Here is a 22,509-nt window from a genome sequence, read left to right on the forward strand (position 1 = left end):
TCTATCTATCTATCTATTTATTTATGGCTGCGTTGGGTCTTCGTTGCTGCATGAGGGCTTTCTCTAGTTGCAGCGAGCAGAGGAGTCATCAGATGAGTAAGGAAAGTGAATAGAAGAAGCTCAAAATGCAAGGTGTACATGATGATGAAGATGATGATGAGGACAATGACAGAGAATGAAGAGAAGACTGGGGGCACACTTCTTACAAGTAAGTGTCTTTCTTAGTCTACTTAGCCTTTCTTAGTGTAAACTTAGCTTTCTACTCCAGTGTACATCCCCCTCCTCCGCCACCCTGTATCTCCTGGGAACTTGAGATTTATCTGCCAAGTGCTTCTGAATTCTAAGGAACTGCAGCCCAGTAAGTCAGTTCTAGGACAACTCACAGGTTTATAATTCTTTTCATCTACCACAGCAAGAAAGTACAGTGCCCCACTCTTGACCTTAACCAGCACAGAATCTCAACAAAAATAGAGCTGAAGGTCACGTTTCTTTAATGTGTTTTTTGAACCTTAGTAAAAGATTTAAGCTTATATCTACCAAATGATCTCAATCTACAGAATCTGCAATGCTGAAGCAAGAAAATATATCTGGAATTCTACATAGAGGAGGATCCAACAAACTAAGCCTCTGAAATGGGAGATGGATTAGGTTTCTGTCTAACAGGTTCTTTAATGGCCTTGATCATATAATTTGATCAAGGCAATGCCTTGGACACTAGAATATTGCTACTATGGGGAAAGTTTAGTTTCAAAGTGGGTATGACTTTCAACATTGACAGGAGATAGTGGACCTTACAATTTCCAATGGGCTGCTGGGTTTTCCCTTGTACTCTGCTAGTCCATGAACCACAGTACCATAGAGAAAAGAAGGTCAAGTTATAAACTTAATACTGTCAGTAACCAGCTAGGTGACCATGGCCAAGTTAATTCACTTTTCCAGGTACTGATTTCCTCTCCATTAACAGAGAGGTTTGGACTAGATCAGTTCTGAGACATGATTTCTATATTTTTGACTTCCCAACCCAACCCCACCTCAACATTTAAGATATAAAAAAAAAGAGGTTGCTTCCCTAAATTTAGGACATATCTCTCCTCCATTTCTTGAGCTTGGCCAGAAAAGTGACTTATTCTTTAGCACATGACTGACATCATCATTCAAAATCCATTGCAAGCTCTTAAGGACAGCTAAACTTCTCCACTGTGGCCCCTAATCTGATGGTGACAGCATTATAGGAGGAAATGACTTCTCCTAACCCAAACCAACTGAGCTGTGATTGCAGGCAGAACAATTTCATGAAGATAATGGGGAGATTCCTGTGGCACCTGTTAATTACCAACACTTCATGCACTGATGCGCTAATAAGTACAGTCACACGTAATCAGGGCAGACAGCCACATCCTCCTGGGGCTGGGAGAAAATGACAGGAGTGGGACAGCTACTCCACTGGAGAGGTCAAGAGACCACACAGAGGCTTCACAGGAGTCAAAAGGCCTTGCAAATGAATACTGTCATTATATCCCCTAAGGAGGAGAAACAGGAAAGCCGTGTTATTAGGAAATGTCTCCAATGCTCTGGGCAAGGAAAAGACCCTCTCCTACCCTTCCTTTCTGGCACTAGTCTGAATAGTGCTGGGATCTCCCCAGTACAATCCTGGTGATCCTTCCCAGTCACACAAAACTTGTTTCCTGAAGACCACCTCACTCCACATACAAAAAACCGCATTCCCGAGATGCCTTTCATCTCATTTGGTGGCTGGAGAAACTCAAATCCAGAGAGGCTCATGTATCTCTTATGAACTTTGTGTAACAGAGTTAAGTGGCCAAAGCTCTGGACTAGGAAGCAGGAAGCTAGGTTTTTATCTCAGTGGCAATGTTGACTCACTGTGCGACCAATGGTAATTTACATCCCTGGGCCCTTTCTTTCTCCCACTGTAAAACAGAGTCAATATTGACCAAACAAAGATACTAAGAGAAAAAAAGGAAAATCTATGTCAAAGAGACTTGGGCCATTCAGAGTTAAGGAGCTCTTCATACCCCAGTAACAATTACAGTAGAATCCGGTTACAGGTAGGTCTTGGAGAACAAAGCTACTCCTCAGTTATGCAACTTCCTGATGAAGATAATATAATGCAGTGGTTAAAAAGATGAGCTCCAGAGTCAGACTTTCTGGGTTCATTTCTGACTCCACCACTCATTATGAATTATGTCCTTTAAGTCTCCATTTTCCCATCCATAAGGTGAAGAGCATGACAGTACCTACACCTCACAGGGCTGCTGAGGGAATGAAGTAAGATAATTCATATAAAGAGTCTAGAACAGTCATGAGCACATAGCAAGTAACCAAAACTGATTGGATATCATTTGACTTAATATAAGGCTAAAACATGGAAAATCTAGACTAACAGATGAATAGCCAGTAGTATGTTATCTTCCTGAAATATTCTGCTATCTAACTTCTGATGAAAGCCCAGCTGAAAAAAAATCAGCTCAAGATTAAAGTCCCCAAGATGAGAACCACATTGGCTATATAGGTAACTAAAGGAAGATCCATGGGTATAGAATAACAACTGCGCTGGGAGCGAGGTACAGGGAGGTCCTCTACCAGGCAAGTTGAGACACCTGACCCATGTTCTCTCCCAACAGAAGAGACAATCCTGTTCCCCATGGTGAACTGTAAGGTAAGGATGACCCACATGAGAAGCCTGTCATGGGAAATGTGCCATGAGTACCCACTCGGGACATGATGTGATGTGAACAGCAATAACCAAGCCTTGACATAGCAAGGAGCTCATACAAGGTTTTTCTACGCTATAATCAACACAAGGGCTCTGGAGAACACCCAGGTCCGCTAGCTTCCAGTCAAGAGACCACCATACTGACCTCCAACAACCCAGAAACATCCCTGCAAGACACTTATACTCAGAGTATTTAGTCCTTTCCCCCTCGCCTCTTAAGTATTCCTATCACGTGCCAATTAAAACTCCTTCCCAAGCTAACTATTATCTCTCCAAACCAGAAGGGCTTTACAAGAAAGTAAATCACCAGATCTGGAGACTAACCAGGATAAGCGTGCAAAACCTTGCAGACATGTTCCCCACCCCTCCCCAACTGTGCTTCCTTTGCTGAACGATTAATTCACTTCTCTTTCCTGGCTTGGAAACTAGCCCTTCCACCTATAGTTCAGCGGCAACAGGGCTCACAGCCCAGGCTGTCTGGAAACAATTCCTTCAGCTGCATGGCTACAGGCCAGCAAAGGGCCTGAGAACCAGCTCTGAAGAGTTACAGTCTCAGTAGGTGAGGGTAAAAGGGATATAGAAAATAAAAGAGCCAGAGATCAGGATTAGCTCTGAGAGCGATGAAACATGGAAAACACTGATATGATAGGGAACCAGATGACTACTCCTTTGTCATTGGGTAATAAGAACTTAATTCTGTCCTTCGCTTCAAGATCAAAGTTCCAATGGGCATTGTTCTTAGACTCAGGTTTTGGCAGAAGAACTGGACGACCCCACTGAGTTTGCATTGCTACACTAGATTGGATGGCAAAGCAAATATAACCATCTCCTTTACCTAGGTTTCCTGCTCAAAATCCTTTTGTTCTGCATGTCTCCCTGATTCTAGCCAATGCCTATTCATGGGACCTTGGGCAAGTCATTTAATCTCTCTGAGCCTCAATTTAAATTTACTTACCGTAAAATTGGGCATGAAAATTACCTGTCTTAACTTCTTCACGTAGGTTTTTGCAAGGATCAAATAAGATTAAATATTAAAGCACTTTGTAAATTAAAATGTGCCATGTGTAACTTTAATAAATTCCAAGGTCCACACGGTCCAGTCTCTGGAGAAAACTAAAGTCAGATGTAAAGTGGAACACTCAAAATGAATTAAAGGGAATCCTAGTCTTTAGTTGTATCTGTGAAAGACCATTACAGACGATCCAATTCATAAGTCTCAGGAACACTTTGTATTTCCTTTCCTCTCCTCCCTAGATCCACTACACCTCAAAGCCACACAAGTGCTTTTCAGTCTCCCAAGCCCTAAATTCTCATCTCCAACCCCTCTGGTTTTTCTCTCCCTCTCCTTCCTAATCTTTCTATCAGTTCTTTAATATGCAGCTCAACTGCACCCCACTTTCACTTTTTTCCTCTCAAATGTACTATTATCTAAAAGTGAAATCTGGCAACTTGCCCCTTTTGCCTTCTACCTTTCCGGTTCTAGCTCTTTCTATCCAATTCCATGATTTGCATTAAAAGGCTTGGGTAAGGGCACAAATCTCCTTAGAGGAAGAGGCTAAATCAGCAAAGTATAATTCTCTTTATGGAGCTAGGGTGGGGGACAGGACATATATAATAGTAAATCTTGACCCTGTCACGTTTTTATTCTTATTATCCCCACTTGGCAAGGTACCTGCAAATCTATTAAAGATGTCTTAGGCATAAGATGCATTAATATATCACATAGCATCAAAGAAGGGACAAGCAGGAGAGAATTTGGAAGGAGTCCTCATAGAAAGCCAGGGTTAGTGGTTTGTGTCTAGAATGGTTGGGACCTTACCATTCCACACCTGCAAGGGACCTTTCAGACACAAATAGTGTTTTCCAAAGTCACCTCTATAGTAAAGTAGCTCCCAGGATATTAACACTTATACATGGAAAAAATATGATTCCATGGCCAATTCAGTTTGAGAAATGCTGCATTAAAGGAATTTCTCTGACTTTAGGACTTCCCAGCACATTTAAATTGAATAATTTTAACATGAAACATTTTGGATGGTAAATGTTTTACAGGATACATTTTAAGAAATGCTGGTTTTGACTTTCCTCCTCATTTTATAGACAAGGAAACTGAGATCCATGGGGGATACTGACCCTCATAACATCATTCAGAGTTCTGGGGGAGAAGAGGGGCTAGAGCCCACGTTTCCAAAACCCCAGTTTTGTGTGTTAGACTCCTGGAGGAATGATAGAGAGGAAGCACGCCTCTACAGAATTGCAAAAGTTGCATTTACTCAAGCATCAAGGTTACTACACATAAAGGATGGTTACAGAATAATCATCCAGGACAACCAACATCACAAAATCTAACTAGATCATGTTTGTAGGCCACTGAACAGTACATAGAATTATGATGAAGGGTCACCTTAGCTAGCGGCGATCTTCTTTTCTACCGCACATCAAGGTGAGCACCACTCCTGGAGCTGTCTGCCTACTCCTGTTGCAGAGCCCTTAACCAATGGTCAAGATCTCTCCAGTGGTTCGCATAAAACTAAGTACAAAGTTCAAATGAAACTAAAAGAGAATTGCATTATATAGAAGCAATGACCGACTAGTGAGAGAGTTCCCCCATATCTTGCACTAAAATAGCCACCTCCAAATCTTGCCTCTCTATCAACAGGGAGATGGGTCAATGTTAGGAGTACTCCGGTTCCATCAGAGGAAAATAAGAGATGACAGCCCCTTTACCTTCTTCTTGGATTTAAAGACGTTACACCTGAAGATATTGCTGGCACCATCTCGAGCAATATAGCTGAAGATCTTCAAGTCTTGGGAATCGTGAGAGACGTAGAAGATCCTACAGGAAGAACAACAGAAAAATGCACTGAAAATGGCATTAGGTTCAAATCTCCAATGAGGAAACCTCTGTTTAAGGACACTCTACAGACAGAGCTCACTCAAGTCAAGTCCCGAGAGAAAGCTTTCTTCCTATGAAAGCCACAATGCAGGAGGCACTTTCCATGGGCTCCACAAACACTGACATTCCAGTGAGTGACCTCCAGATGTGAAAGGGTGAACACAGGTAGGACATGGACCCCACACTATCGCTAGTAAATCTGTCCTGGCAACTTGTATGTTAAAAGGAAAAAATCATTCCCATCCTTATCAGAGCAATAAATCTGCATCTAAGCCAGGGAAATGTGGGGAGGCTTCCTAATACCTGTTCACAGTTACCTCCAAATGAGGAGACTTAGGGAACCAGCAATGCTAACCACATTGGGAGACACTCTGTTTCATTATTGTAGGTCCCTCGGTTATAGTGACTTCACTTTCTGTCCCATTCCATCAAGTCCACAGCTTCCATGTATTCATTCCATCAGTCAGCCAATCTCCCTGAGTACACACCATGGGCCAGGCACTATCCCAGCAGCCAGAGGAACAAGCAACAGAACATATAAAGCCCCTGAACTCATGGAGCTCATATTCAGGAGATATCAATAAACAAATAGAAAATGAGTGCCATGAAGAAAAATAAGGGACAGAACATGACAGAGCTGCTGTTTTAGACAGGGTGGTTAGCAGGAAGGCCTCAAAGAGAGGCAAAGACCTAATGATGTGAGGGTGCCAGTCACTGGACTATGTGGGCAAAAGCAGTGCACAAAGTGGGAACAGCAAGTTTCAAAGCCAGGTGGTGTTTATAAGGCGCTCTAAGCATTCAAGGAATGGCCAGAAGGTCAGCGTGGCTCAAGTCAAGGGAGTGTGGTCAGTGACAGGGTCAGAGAAGCAATCAAAGGCCAGAACACAGGAGACCTTGAAGGTCAGGGGCTGTACTCCAAGTGAGACAAGAAGCCATTAGAGGCTTCTGAGCAGAGGATTGACTTCCTGATGCTTTAGACTAAAGAATCCCTCTGGCTGCTGTGGGTGGGTGGTGGGGGTAGAGGCAGAGGAAAGGCCAGGAAAAGGGGAAAATTATAAGCAAGGCCCTAATGGTTGACTCTTAGGTGGCCCTAGGACAGGGTACCACCAGAACCACCAAGTCTGAGTGCTATCAACATGGGGCAGGGGAGGGGAGTATCAGGGATACATCAGAGGAACTGATTTGAGCATTGAGGAAAGTATTGCTCTTGATAAACACTCTGGGGACACATCATTTCCCCCCAGAATCTTTGCCTCAATGAAAACACAACTTTTCCATCCCAGGATTTCACAGGCCTGGTATGTCTGCGTCAGTCTTTCTGTGCAGTACAGAGAGAACAGGATTTAGAGTCATATCCACAACTGTGCCCCTTACCATAAGGTAAGCCAGGGAACCCTCAGAGGCTCAGTTTTCTTATCTGTAAAATGGGACTTTTAATAGTGACACCTTGCAGTGTTATTGGGAAGATGAAATGAGTAAAGTGCTTTTTACTTCTCCTTACCGATATCGCCTCTAAGTAGCCTTTTTACTGAGAGTCATACCAAGGACCCCAAGAAGTCTGAGAGGGACTTTCAAAACAGAAGTGATACAGAGAGAAGAACAATCCCCAGAAGAAATCCAAGTTCACCTTGGGGACCAAAGCTTCTCTGCTGAACTCTGCTAAAAGTCATTTCAGTTCATCTCACGTGTCCACCAACTCTGAACGATGCTGAAATAGAGGTTATTATGTTTGTTTAACATGGCTTCTACAAAAGCTAATCTAACATTATCGGGCCCGCCCCACAGAGTACCCGATCCTTCTAATGACGCCAAAGTGTCCTCCTAACACGGAAGGGACAAGTCAACAACTGCACCTCAGCATCTCCTGCCTGAGCTCCAGGCCCATCCAGCCAGTCCTTCTGGACACACACTCCTGATCTTTTCTCAAGCTTCAAATTCATCACGTTCCCCAACTAAATTAATCATCTCCCCTGTAATTCTCAGGCAAACATGGCCTTCCTTCTCCCAAGCCCTCTCTCGATGAGGGGCGCCATGTCCACTCAAGCCAGAAACCTGGGCAACACCTTTGACTCCTTCCTCCCTTGTTCTCCAATATCTGTCACTCATGACCAAGTTCTCTGCAGCCCACCTCCTTGACATGGCTCTGAGATATAATTTTTCCTTCAGTCCCACAGTACTGCCTTAGTCTGCAGATCCTACTGTTCACCTGGAATTTTGCAACTCACCTAGTGTCTCTCTGCTTCCTACCTCACCTACTGCCAAGCCACTCTCTATATTGCTAGCAAAGTGGTATTTCTGAAAACACAAACTACATCCTAGTATTTCCTTCTAAAAACCTTTCAAAGGTTTCCTACTGCCCTCAGACCAAGTCCAAACTCCTCAGCATGGAGTATCTATGTTTCTGCTTTCATCTCTCTCCAGGAGCCTGACCTACATAGCCCTTCAGAACCAGGTGCATACATCTGGCTGCCTTTGCAACTGCTGTGACGCCTCTGGCATCCTTGAAGACTTGATTCAGAGAAGCGTTCCCTGCCCACCCTGCCCCCAAGTCTGAGTTCCTGAATGCCCCTGGGTTCACCTTTACCATAGCATGTTATCTCATACTATGATGTTTATTTCTATATTTATTTTTTCGGAATTTAATTTTATTTTTTTATACAGCAGGTTCTTATTAGTTATCTATTTTATACATATTACTGTATATATGTCAATCCCAATCTCCCAATTCATCTCACCACCACCCCCCTCCCCTTTCCCACACTGGTGTCCATACGTTTGTTCTCTACATCTGTGTCTCTAATTTCTGCCTTGCAAACCGGTTCGTCTGTACCATTTTTCTAGATTCCACATATATGCGTTAATATACGATATTTGTTTTCCTCTTTCTGACTTACTTCACTCTGTATGACAGTCTCTAGATCCATCCACGCCTCTACAAATGACCCAATTTAGTTCCTTTTCATGGCTGAGTAATATTCCATTGTATATATGTACCACATCTTCTTTATCCATTCATCTGTCTAGGGGCATTTAGGTTGCTTCCATAACCTGGCTACTGTAAATAGTGCTGCAATGAACACTGGGGTGCGTATGTCTTTTTGAATTATGGTTTTCTCTGGGTACATGCCCAGTAGTGGGATTGCTGGGTCATATGGTAATTCTATTTTTAGTTTTTTAAGAAACCTCCATACTGTCCTCCATAGTGGCTGTATCAATTTACATACCCACCAACAGTGCAAGAGGGTTCCCTTTCCTCCACACCCTCTCCAGCATTTGTTGTTTGTACATTTTCGGATGATGCCCATTGTAACCAGTGTGAGGTGATACTTCATTGTAGTTTTGATTTGTGTTTCTCTAATAATTAGTGATGTTGAGCAGATTTTCATATGCCTCTTGGCCATCTGTATGTCTTCTTTGGAGAGATGTCTATCTAGGTTTTCTGCCCATTTTTGGACTGGGTTCTTTGTTTTTTTAATATTGAGCTGCATGAGTTGTTTATATATTTTGGAGATTAATCCTTTGTGTTTTCCTCTAAGAGTTTTATAGTGTTGGGTCTTACATTTAGGTCTTCAGTCCATTTTGAGTTTATTTTTGTATATGGTGTTAGGGAATGTTCTAATTTCATTCTTTTAAATTTAGCTGTCCAGAGTTTCCAGCACCACTTATTGAAGAGACTGTCTTTTCCCCACTGTATATCCTTGCCTCCTTTGTCATACATTAGTTGACCATAGTTGCGTGGTTTTATCTCTGGACTTTCTATCCTGTTCCATTGATGTATATATTTCTGTTTTTGAGTCAGCACCATACTGTCTTGATTACTGTAGCTTTGTAGTATAGTCTGAAGTCCAGGAGCCTGATTCCTCCAGCTCCGTTTTTCGTTCTTAAGATTGCTTTGGCTATTTGGGGTCTTTTGTGTTTCCATACAAATTGTGAAATTTTTTGTTCTAGTTCTGTAAAAAATGCCAGTGGTAGTTTGATAGGGATTGCATTGAATCTGTAGATTGCTTTGGGTAGTAGAGTCATTTTCACAATGTTGATTCTTCCAATCCAAGAACATGGTATATCTCTCCATCGATGTGTATCATCTTTAATTTCTTTCATCAGTGTCTTATAGTTTTCTGCATACAAGTCTTTTGTCTCCTTAGGTAGGTTTATTCCTAGATATTTTATTCTTTTTGTTGCAATGGTAAATGGGAGTGTTTTCTTAATTTCACTCTCATCGTTGATTTCTTTCATCAGTGTCTTATAGATTTCTAAGTACAGGTCTTTTACCTCCTTAGGTAGCTTTATTCCTAGGTATTTTATTCTTTTTGTTGCCATGGTGAATGGGATTATTTCCTTAATTTCTCTTTCTGATCTTTTGTTGTCAGTGTATAGGAATGCAACTGACTTCCATGGCTAGGACTTCTGAAACTATGTTAAATAATAGTGGCAAGAGTGGACACCCTTGTCTTGTTCCTGATCTTAGAGGAAATGCTTTCAGTTTTTCACCATGGAGAATGATGTTTGCTGTGGGTTTGTCATATATAGCCTTTATGATGTTGAGGTAGCTTCCCTCTCTGCCCACTTTCTGGAGAGTTTTTTTTTAAAATCATAAATGGGTGTTGAATTTTGTCAAAAGCTTTTTCAGTATCTATTGGGATGATCATATGGTTTTTATTATTCAATTTGTTAATATGGGGTATCACATTGATTGATTTGAATATAGTGAAGAAACCTTGCATCCCTGGGATAAATCCCACTTGATCATGGTGCATGACCCTTTTAATGTGTTGTTGGATTCTGTTTGCTAGTATTTTGTTGAGGATTTTTGCATCTATATTCATCAGTGATATTGGTCTGTAATTTTCTTTTTTGTAGTATCTTTGTCTGATAATGGTGGCCTCATAGTATGAGTTTGGGAGTGTCCCTTCCTCTGCAATTTTTTGGAAGAGTTTGAGAAGGATGGGTGTTAGCTCTTCTCTAAATGTTTGAAAGAATTCACCTGTGAAGCCATCTGGTCCTGGACTTTTGTTTGTTGGAAGATTTTTAATCACGCTTTCAACTTCATTACTTGTGATTGGTCTGTTCATGTTTTCTGTTTCTTTCTGGTTCAGTCTTGGAAGGTTATACCTTTTTAAGAATTTGTCCATTTCTTCCAGGTTGTCCTTGTTAGTGGCACAGAGCTGTTTGTAGTAGTCTCTAATGATGCTTTCTACTTCTGCAGTGTCCATTGTAACTTCTCCGTTTTCATTTCTAATTTTATTGATTTGAGTCCTCTCCCTCTTTTTCTTGATAAGTCTGGTTAAAGGTTTATGAATTTTATCTTCTCAAAGAACCAACTTTTAGTTTTATTAATCTTTGCTACTGTTTTCTTTGTTTCTATTTCATTTATTTCTGCTCTGATCTTTATGAATTATTTCCTTCTACTAACTTTGGGTTTTGTTTGTTCTTCTTTCTCTAGTTCCTTTAGGTGTAAGGTTAGATTGTTTATTTTAGATTTTTCTTCTTTCTTGAGGTAGGATTGTATTGCTATAAACGTCCCTCTTAGAACTGCTTTTACTGCATCTCATAGGTTTTGGATCATCATGTTTTTGTTGTCATTTGTCTCTAGGTATATTTTGATTTCCTCTTTGATTTCTTCAGTGATCTCTTGGTTATTTAGTAACGTATTGTTTAGCCTCCATGTGTTTGTGTTTTCTACATTTTTTTCCCATAACTGATTTCTAATCTCATAGTGTTGTGGTCGGAAAGATGCTTGAGATGATTTCAATTTTCTTAAATTTAATGAGGCTTGATTTGTGACCCAAGATGTGATCTATCCTGGATAATGTTCCGTGTGCACTTAAGAAGAAAGTGTAATCTGCTGTTTTCGGATGGAATGTCCTATAAATATCAACTAAATCCATCTGGTCTCTCATGTCATTTAAAGCTTGTGTTTCCTTATTAATTTTCTGTCTGGATGATCTGTCCACTGGTGTAAGTGAAGTGTTAAAGTCCCCCACTGTTATTGTGTTACTGCCAATTTCCTCTTGTATATCTGTTAGCATTTGCCTTATGTATTGAGGTGCTCCTATGTTGGGTGCATATATATTTATAATTGCTATATCTTCTTCTTGGATTGATCCCTTGATCATTATGTAGTGTCCTTCCTTGTCTCTTGTAACATTCTTTATTTTAAAGTCTATTTTATCTGATATGAGTATTTCTACTCCAGCTTTCATTTCCATTTGCATGGAATATCTTTTTCCATCCCCTCACTTTCAGTCTGTATGTGTCCCTAGGTCTGAAGTGGGTCTCTTGTAGACAGCATATATGGGTCTTGCTTTTGTATCCAATCAGCGAGCTTCTATCTTTTGGTTGGAGCATTTAACCCATTCACATTTAAGGTAGTTATCGATATGTATGTTCCTATGACCATTTTCTTCATTGTTTTGGGTTTGTTTTTGTAGGTTTGTTTTGTAGGTCCTTTTCTTGTCTTGTGTTTCCCACTTAGAGAAGTTCCTTTAGCATTTGTTGTAGAGCTGGTTTGGTGGTGCTGAATTCTCTTAGCTTTTGCTTATCTGTAAAGCTTTTGATTTCTCTGTGGAATCTGAATGAGATCCTTGCCGGGTAGAGTAATCTTGGTTGTAGGTTCTTCCCTCTCATTGCTTTAAATATATTGTGTCACTCATTTCTGGCTTGTAGAGTTTCTGCTGAGAAATCAGCTGTTAACCGTATGGGAGTTCCCTTGTATTATTATATCATTATTATATCATATATTATATATATATATTATATATTATATTATATTATTATTAAAAGCAACAAGGGAAAAATGTTTCCCTTGTTGCTTTTAATAATTTTTCTTTGTCCTTAATTTTTGTCAGTTTGATTACTATATGTCTTGGCATGTTTCTCCTTGTGTTTATTCTGTCTGGGACTCTCTGCACTTCCTGGACTTGGGTGGCTACTTCTTTTCCCGTGTTAGGGAAGTTTTCGACTATAATCTCTTTAAATATTTTCTCGGGTACTTTCTCTCTCTCTTCTCCTTCTGGGACCCCTATAATGCGAAAGTTGGTGAGTTTTATTTTGTCCCAGAGGTCTCTTAGGCTGTCTTCATTTCTTTTATTCTTTTTCCTTTATTCTGTTCCGTGGCAGTGAATTCCACCATTCTGTCTTCCAGGTCATTTCTCCATTCTTCTGCCTCAATTATGCTGTTATTGATTCCTTCTAGTGTATTTTTCATTTCAGTTATTGTACTGTTCATCTCTGTTTCTTTGTTCTTTAATTCTTCTAGGCGTTTGTTCTTTAATTCTTCTAGGTCTTTGTTAAACATTTCTTGCATCTTCTCAATCCTTGCCTCCATTCTTTTTCCGAGGTCCCAGATCATCTTCACTATCATTATTCTGATTCTTTTTTTCTGGAAGGTTGCCTATCACCACTTCATGTAATTGTTTTTCTGTGGTTTTATCTTGTTCCTTCATGTGGTACATAGCCCTCTTCGTCTTAATTTTGTCTATCTTTCTGTGAATGTGGTTTTCGTTCCACAGGCTGCAGAACTGTAGTTCTTCTTGCTTCTGCTGTCTGCCCTCAGGTGGATGAGGTTATCTAAGAGGCTTGTACAAGCTTCCTGATGGGAGGGACTGGTGTTGGGTAGAGCTGGGTGTTGCTCTGGTGGGCAGAGCTCAGTAAAACTTTAATCCACTTGTCAGCTGACGTGTGGGATTGAGTTTCCTCCCTGTTGATTGTTTGGCCTGAGGTGACCCAGCACTGGAGGCTACAGGCTCTTTGGTAAGGTTAATGGTGGACTCTGAGAGGGCTCACACTAAGGAGTGCTTCCCAGAACTTCTGCTGCCAGTGTCCTTGTCCCCATGGTGAGCCACAGCCACCTCCTGCCTCTGCAGGAAGCCCTCCACCACTAGCAGGTAGGTCTGGTTCAGTCTCCTATGGGGTCACTGCTCCTTCCCCCAGGTCCTGATGCACTCACTACTTTACGTGTGCCCTCCAAGAGTGGAGTCTCTGTTTCCCCCAGTCCTGTCGAATTCCTGCAATCAAATCCTGCTAGGCTTCAAAGTATGATTCTCTGGGAATTCCTCCTCCCGTTGCCAGACCCCCAGGTTGGGAAGCCTGACGTGGGTCTCAGAACCTTCACTCCAGTGGGTGGACTTCTGTGGTATAAGTGTTCTCCAGCTTGTGAGTCACCCACCCAGCGGTTATAGGATTTGATTTTATTGTGGTTGTGCCCCTCCTACTGTCTCACTGCAGCTTCTCCTTTGTCTTTGGATGTGGGGTATCTTTTTTTGTGACTTCTAGTGTCTTTCTGTCAATGACTGTTCAGCAGTTAGTTGTGATTCCGGTGCTCTCACAAGTGGGAGTGAGCGCACGCCCTTCTACTCCGCCATCTTGAACCAATACTCGCTATGATGTTTATACTGAAGCTTCTTGAAGCAACAAGGGCCACATCTTGGTATTCCAGTGCCGGCACTGTGATTGGCACATAGGAGGTTCCTAATGCCTGCTTAGGAGGGAGGGAGGCGTCCTTGCTGTCATTAATAAGTACCCATAATGTGCTCTGCCTGGCTATTCATTTCCCCCCACCCCCAGACAGAAGTGAGGTCCTGTTAGTTCAGATGCATCAGGCATAAAACTCCTTTGATTTTTGAGTTTTTCATTTATTATTAGGTAATAGCCTAAGGACTGAGAACTAGATTTAAAACCGATGGAACAGATATGAAGGCAGACTGGCATGCCAACAAGACACAGAGACATGGAAGGCACTCAGGGATGGCAGAAAGCTAGGGTTAACTTTACCTTGGTAGACAAAGCACCTTTTCAGGAAATATGATGACAACCTGGGCATGGATGCAGCCACTCTCTTTGGACTGGAGCTCTTTGGAGACTGCTCTGTTATGTCTGAGTTCAGAAACTTAATGTGTAAGTTATTAAAAGTCAATAATCTCTAGCTAACTATAAAGTCAACTAGTTAGAGCTTAGAAAAGTATCCGCCAACACAGTCAAGAAGCAGAAAGTTTTTCCATGTGACCTCATTCACCCACAAATTAATAAATCAACAAATTAAGGCCTCATGTACAAACTTCTAGATCTAGAACTATATTCCAAGAACCTTACTTCTTCATACCTTGGTTTTAAGAACTGTGATTGTGTGTGTGTTCGGGGTGGGGAAGGGGAGAAAGAATAATATGAGGACTCAAGAGAATAAGGAAAGATTTCCCTTTTCCTCTCCTTAATCTTTATCCTTAAGTCTAGTGCAGTTCTGATCCCACTTCCAAAAAGTATCTCAATTTTCATAACTTTCAGTATAATTAAAGGGTAGGATACCAAAGTAGTCCATATAGTGTTAATAATGATTACTAAGATCTTATTAGATTTATTCCCACTTCAAATTTCTTAAAATTTCTTGGTTTTATTTCAAAATATGCATAGAATTATAATTTTCACTCACTAATGGAACTGTTATGCGTTCAAGCCACAGCAATAAACTTTTCTATACGCTGTTATGTCCATAAACTTAACATAAATTACTGAAATATAAACAATATCTTGGAGAAACTGGATTTGGGGTTTATAGTTATGTTGGAATTCAAGTTGACGGATTGATAAAGAACCACTAGACCCACCACCAACACCCCGCTTCTCACTTCCTTGACTATTAATCTATAGGAAAACGTGTTTCTTTTAGGAGCACAGAAAAAAAAAACGGAATGTAGAGTAGAAAGAGACCTGTGTAGTCCTCAGATCTGTCCAACCCAGCATCCCTGCCATTCAGCATTTGTCAGTGATGGGCAGTTCACTCCAGTTAGAGTAGCCATTCCTCCTTTTGGAGAGCTACTAATTACTTGGAAATTTCCCCTTACATTGATTAGAAATCTACCAACAGCAATGCAGTGGAAGGAAATGGCTGAAAACACTGGACCTGGTGTGGGACAGATCTGGATTATAGGCCCAGACTCTGCTACTTACTAGCTGTGAGATCCTGGGCATTACCTTGATTTACTTATGGTTCTTCACCTGTGAAATGGGGATAACCATAGTACTATACCTCACTCATGAGGTTTAAAGAATGAATGTATGCAGAAAGATCAGCTTATAGCAAATGGTTAATAAATGGTAACTGCTATTAGTACTGCCACACTACTGCCCTCGTTCTATCCTTTGGGGCCTTAGAGAACAAGGGTAATCCTTCTAAATGGCAACCCTTTGAAAACCGCCACCATATTCATATTTACTCCTCTCATTCTTAAAAGTGACACACTTCCTCTTCCTTCAAGAGTTCCTCAACCAGCCCATTTTCTAGATCTTTTATTGCTCTGACAGGTTTGTACTGTGGAAAGAGTATGGGCTTTGGGTTGAGAGAGATCTAGGTTCAAGTCTTAGCTTTGCCACTTCCTAGCTGTTGGCCTTATGCAAACTACTCAGTTGACATAACCCTTTCTTTCCTGATCTGAAAATAGGTAGATTAATGATCTCTTCATAGTATTAAGTATTAAAACACTCCCCTTCAGTATTTAACACAATGCCCAACATATGGTGAGTTGCTTGCTCAGTAAATACGATCTCCATCTTCCTTGTTAACCTTTTCTGTACATACCCCAATTTACCAATGACTCTTAAAACACAGTTCACAGAACTGAATGCATATTCCTAAAGGGATGAGAACACGACAGAGTGAATTTGGATATTTTCTATGCCCTAGAACTGAATTTTTAGCAAAGCATCTCTGATCATATTTTTTTCTTTAGTTACAGCATCTCACTCTCATTCACACTGTGGTCAACTCAAACAGTCAAATCTAATTTGCACAACTGCTCTTAAGGCAGATTTCCTAAGCATACTTGGTAACTGGTTTTTAGGACTGTCTCCTAGGGATCACTATTTCCTTTTCCAAGATCTCACAGATCATCTGCTTAATGATCTCTTCTAGAATTTTGCCCAGGGGCAATATCAAGTTCACTAATCTATAATTCCTAGATCCAGATTTTCCCCCTTTCTAAAAAGTGAAATGTCTTTTTCTTGTAATCTTCTCATATCTCATCCATTCCCCATGATTTTGCAAAGATGATCAATCATCATTTTGCAATCACATTCTTTAGGACTCCAGGTCCTAAATGACCAAGGCCTGGACACATTTAAAGGAGTGAGGGACGCCTGCCTTTTTCCTCGTGGTTTTCAAACGTCTATTTTTCAAATCACCTATGTTCTAGTGTTTCTAGTTTGAAGATCCTACAGTTTTCTACTTGAGGTAAAAAAAAAAAAAAAAAAAAAAAGAGATACATGGTTAGAACAATGGGACTTTAGAATATCTCTTTGTCATGTGCTACTCTTTGCTTTCATACTTTTCTTCTCTCATCGTCAGTCTTTTCCATGAACCCAATGCATTCAGGGTTTCAGTTCCTCTGCACTTATACTTGATTTTAAGCTCTGCTTTCCATACTGTGTACTTCTCAAAAGACATTTTATGAAAATGTAGGCAGCCACGTGATTTTTCTTCATGGTCTCACCTTTTTGGACCCAATTAGAATAAATTATGTTGTACTTCTGTCTTCAAGTTCTCATCTCTTATTTCCTGAGACAACAACCTTACTCTGTCACCATCCCTCTCTCTGGATGTTATACACTCGAAAATGCCATGGCCATGTCCCTCCAGCAGCTAGTATCCTGCCCCTACTGGCCCTCATCTCCATGGGGACTGCTGGCTGGCCTTGGAACCCACTGGCTACAGAGAATGTGAAGGGTCTTGAGTCACCTGCAAGGTTTCCTGAGTCTACATCCATGCTCCCCTATCCAAGACCCACAGACACAGAGCGCCAGAGAAAAGTCTCCATGCTGTCTCTTGCTCAAAAACTGCTGGGTCTCACCTAGCCAGCTGGGACCTGCCATGGCAGAAAGCACGGAACCTCAGGACAGAGGATCTAGACCTTCCATGGGGCCCCAGGCAAACTCTTTTCCGTCTATCAGCCTTCTTTCCTAATCCTTAAAGTAAAGGCAAGAAAAACATCTTTCAGAGCAGTTGTAACGTTCTGGGATGGGCAAATATTGAAAGTGGATGAGATAGTAGATGGACAAATATTCTATAACCCATTGTACAAATACTTTAAAACTGTGGAAATAACTCTAGAAATGGCAAATGGAAGAACAAAGAGAAATCATCCCTGTTCCCCCAACAGCACCAACTCTCTGGGGATTCTCCAGTTTGAATGTGAAGAAGAGATTTTTCTCTGAAGGCCCTGGAAAGCACAGGTATCCCTAACCCACAGGGACACATGGAAATGAACGAAGATTGAAAAGATAAGCTACCAAGAAACTTGCAGATGGTAAAGACAAAACCCAGTGGGATCTTAAGGGAAAACCTCTGGAAGAAGAAGAAGCATGATGTGAAAAATGCAGAAGACAGAAAACAGAACCAACCTGCTGCTCAAGACCAGCTGAGCGTGGCATAGCCATAAAGTCATGGTCCTGGGAAAACCCAGCATGACTTCTGCCCACGGGAGCAGTGATTCCCCAAGCAGCCCAGACTGTGTGATTTTTGTGGGTCCCCCCAAAGGAATGTGTTATCTTCAGAGGGCCTAGGGAAAATATTAGGAAAGGTCGTGGGTGGAGGGAGGCCCTCAATGCTTTGCTAATAGAACCACACCAAAATCTACAGCAAGGAGCACCCCACGACCCTTACCTCCAGCCCCTGCATGCTCCCTGAACACTGGTGTGTCTTCTCTTCCCACCCAGTCCTGGAGCATTCACACAGTTCCACACTTCTGTCCCTGGTCGTCATTCTTTTCCCCATGTCTCTTATTTTAATCTAATCTTTAGACCAAATTGTCCTTCATCATGGTCATTTCTTCCTATTACTGCTTTGGTCTGATTATCTTTCTCTCCCACTGTATTTTCAGGGCCCTTTATCACTTTGGCTGGTTTTCTTTAATTAGAAGTTAGGTCAGTTTTCATCTTCTTCATCCCTCAATTTAGCCATTTGCAGGGCTGCTATTTGGCATAAAGGAATGGTGATCAACTCATGAAATGGTGCCACAGTCCCTCATGGAACTGGTCTCCTTACTTCACAGTTGTCTGAGGTGTAGGAATACATTGTCCAAGATCTGCTGGCAGCCATAGCTGGGCTGTATTTCACAGACCTGCCTCACCACAGTGTGATCTGGAAAGGAGTCTGGGATTTTAGGGCTAGGAGAGACCTCGTGAGACAGTCAAGCCCATCTACACAACTGCAGGCAGAGAAATCCGAGTATCACAGCTTATTTCTAAGGTTTCTTCAAGGCGTAACATTATAAAAATGTCTAAATTATTATGACAACTATCTACTGTGTACCTGAAATAAGAAGTAAGCAATCAACTGAATTTTAAAATCTAGTGAGAGTCAGACAAATACACATTTATCTTTTGAAAGTACAGTTAAGTCACCCTCACGGCCTATCTCAGCAGTTAATTTATGTTTTAATTTCACAGCTGTTAAGAAGTGCTTTCTTATATCCCATAAAATCTTCCCTGGTTTACTTGAATCAACCACAAACCACCAAATAGCACTTTCTAAATACCAAGCACTGTGATAAGTAAACTTCCTCTTGTTCACTACTTGACAAACAGGCAAAAAACAAGCCAGTGTCCCTCACAAAACCCCAACAATCCTTTCACATACTTCAAGGCTTTAACTTCTCTGCAACACTGGTAATTTCTCCAAAATAACTGTCACCTGCTGTTGGCTTTCAAAAACCAAGTCTTTACACGGGCTGCCAATTCTTTCTCCTCTGCTTCTGTGTTATCTGGGTTCACACATTTGGTGTGTTCATGTTTTCTGGGGTCAGCCAACCTTCCTACACTTCTGAGGATCCTCAGGCTTCCTGAAGACTCTTGCTCAGAGAAACAGTTTTCCTCCTGAGCCAGAGAGAATACCAGCACACCAAAAATAGAAGGGTGCTGCTTTGACTGGTGTGTGCTGGGGGAGCCTCGCTTAGAAAGCTGCATCTTCCTCTCCTTTCCCCAGGAACAATTTGTCTTCTTGCTTTCACGACAGGGAAAACTTCCCTTCTTTAAGCAGTATGTGGAGAAAGGGGTCAGGCATAAGTCTTCCCAATGCAAAATAAATCATAATCAGAAGTTCACACCCTTCCTGATCCACTCCCCTGTATCCCTTGAGATCCCTGTGGTTTTGTGGAATAAAAGAACTGACAGAACAGAGCCACAAAACCTCAGCTGAGATGGCAGCTCTTCTACTTTCTCAAAGCTTTGAGCTTTAGTTTTCTCAACCTCAAAAAGGCACGAGAAGAGTCTCACAGGATTGTTATGCGAATCAAATGAAATGATTTATACACAGTGCGTGGCACATAGTAGGTGCTCAAAAAAACCTTTACTGAGTGAGCAAGAATATTTGCTAATCTCTTGTGTCCCTCTCACGTGCCAGGCACTGCTCAAATCACACTACACATAAAAACTCATTTAATCCTCACAACCTTATGAGGTGGGTACTACTACTATCCCCATTTTATAGATGAGGAAACTGAGAGGGGTTAGTAAACATTCTCAAGGTCACACAGCTAGTAGGTAACTGTATCAGTTTCCCAGGGCTGCTGTAACAAATTATCACAAAGTGACAATTTAAAACAACAGAAATTTAACTTCTCAGAGTTCCAGAAGCCAGAAATCAAGATATTGGCAAGGTTAGTTCCTTTGAGAGGCTCTGAGGGACAATCCAGTCCACGCGTCTCTCCTGGCATCTGGTGGTTGCCGGCAATCCTTGGCATACTTTGGCTTTTAGTTGCATCACTCCAATCTGCTGTCTCCATCTTCACACGGCCTTCTTCCTTGTGTCTCCCCTCTATGTTTCTGTCTCTAAATTTCCCTCTTCTTATAAGAACACCGATCATTAGGCTTAAGGCGCACTCTAATCAATTATGACCTAATCTTAACTCAATTACATCAGCAAAGTCCTTTTGCCAAATAAAGTCACATTCATAGGTATCAGGGGTTAGGACTTCAGCATATCTTTTTGAGGGACACAATTTGGCCCGCTGCAGTCTCTGAGACAGAATTTGAACCCTGGCCGTCTTAACCAAGTCCTTCACATCTGCGTTATCTGCTTAGCTGATTAATAACTGTCAAAAATCATTCAAATATTAGATTGTTATTATTACTATTGTTATCTCTATATCTAGCTAGAAGTCAGTGCTATGGTACATTTATGCCACCTAGGAACCCTGAATTTCCTTATTCCAGGTATTTTTCCAAGCCCTGGATGCCTTTATAGACTCTCTATGGCCAAAACAAATTCATTCTCATGTGGGTAAGATTTTCACTGGACACTTGAGTGAGTGGTGCTTGATTGCTTTGCTCTCCCTGACGGTCCACCTTCCATCCAAGATTCTTCAAACAAACCAAACCAGGAATACGATAAATGTCATAAGAACATCTTAGTCTTTCCAAAGACTAAGTGACCCTCAGGCCACTTGCTCAACACATGGGGAGCCTTGTGTGCCATGACAGGAAATGAAGAGAGGGCATCCAGCCCCTCCCTCCACAGGGCCTGGAGCATGCCTGACTGGGCCTGGCTGGCATGGCCACGTACTCTTCTTTCCTAGTAGTTTTCTTTCCCTGATTGCTCTGACCTCCTTGCCTGATGCTACATCAGAGGAGGTCTGAATCACAGCTCACCTGAAGGCACTTCCTCCCAGGAACTGAGGTTAAGAGAACAAGCCAGGGAGCTCAGTGCAGGCATTTATGCCAGGTGTCAACAAGGCTAATTCTCACATATGCCCCCAGGACAATGGCTGAACCATTCTGATTTATACTAGGACAACTCCCTCTCTATCATAATCTAGTTTTTTCCTTTTTTTCAAACTATAAAGGACCATGTACCTTTACTTCTAGGCCACTAACATATCTTAGAAAAAAATGAAAAAAGGAACTGATTAATATTTGATCTCATTTCAACTTCCAATCACCTTTTTTTTTTAACATCTTTATTGCAGTATAACTGCTTTACAATGGTGTGTTAAAGGGAGATCAGCTCGGTGCCTTGTGACCACCAAGAGGGGTTGGGATAGGGAGGGTGGGAGGGAGATGCAAGAGGGAGGAGATATGGGGATATATGTAAATGTATAGCTGATTCACTATGTTATAAAACAGACCACCCGCCCTATCCCACCCCTCTTGGTGGTCACAAGGCACCGAGCTGATCTCCCTGTGCTATGCAGCTGCTCCCCACTAGCTATCTATTTTACACTTGGTAGTATATGTAAGTCCATGCCACTCTCTCACTTCATCCCAGCTTACCCTTCCCCCTCCCCGTGTTCTCAAGTCCATTCTCCAAGTCTGCGTCCTTATTCGGGTCCTGCCCCTAGGTTCTTCAGAATCTTTTTTTTTTTTTTTAAAGATTCCATATTATAGGTGTTAGCATACAGTATTTGTTTTTCCCTTTCTGACTTCACTCTGTATGACAGACTCTAGGTCCATTCACCTCACTACAAATAACTCAATTTCATTTCTTTTCACGGCTGAGTAATATTCCATTGTATATATGTGCCACAATTTCTTTATCCATTCTTCTGTTGATTGACACTTAGGTTGCTTCCATGTCCTGGCTATTGGCAATTGTAAATAGAGCTGCAATGAACATTGTGGTACATGACTCTTTTTGAATTATGATTTACTCAGGGTATATACCCAGACGTGGGATTGCTGCGTCATATGGTAGTTTTATTTTCAGTTTTTTAAGGAACCTCCAATGTGGCTATATCAATTTACATTCCCACCAACAATGCAAGAGGGTTCACTTTTCTCCACACCCTCTCCAGCATTTATTGTTTGTAAATTTTTTGATGATGGCCATTCTGACTGGTGTGAGGTGATACCTCATTGTAGTTTTGATTTGCATTTCTCTAATGATTAGTGATGTTGA

The 22,509-nt window shown here is 41.4% G+C and overlaps 1 protein-coding gene across 2 annotated transcripts in view; it reads right to left on the reverse strand.

Annotated features, from left to right (window-relative positions):
* Window positions 1-22,509, reverse strand: part of LOC102985904 (carboxyl-terminal PDZ ligand of neuronal nitric oxide synthase protein) — a 306,668-nt gene that overhangs the window by 47,792 nt on the left and 236,367 nt on the right. For both annotated transcript variants that reach the window (XM_007109767.4, XM_007109768.4), the window contains exon 5: window positions 5,462-5,570. In XM_007109767.4, the coding sequence (XP_007109829.2) occupies window positions 5,462-5,570 (109 nt within the window). The remainder of the gene's footprint in view (window positions 1-5,461; window positions 5,571-22,509) is intronic.

Source organism: Physeter macrocephalus, chromosome 4 (genome assembly GCF_002837175.3).
Source record: "Physeter macrocephalus isolate SW-GA chromosome 4, ASM283717v5, whole genome shotgun sequence".
Classification (NCBI taxonomy): Eukaryota; Metazoa; Chordata; class Mammalia; order Artiodactyla; family Physeteridae; genus Physeter; species Physeter macrocephalus.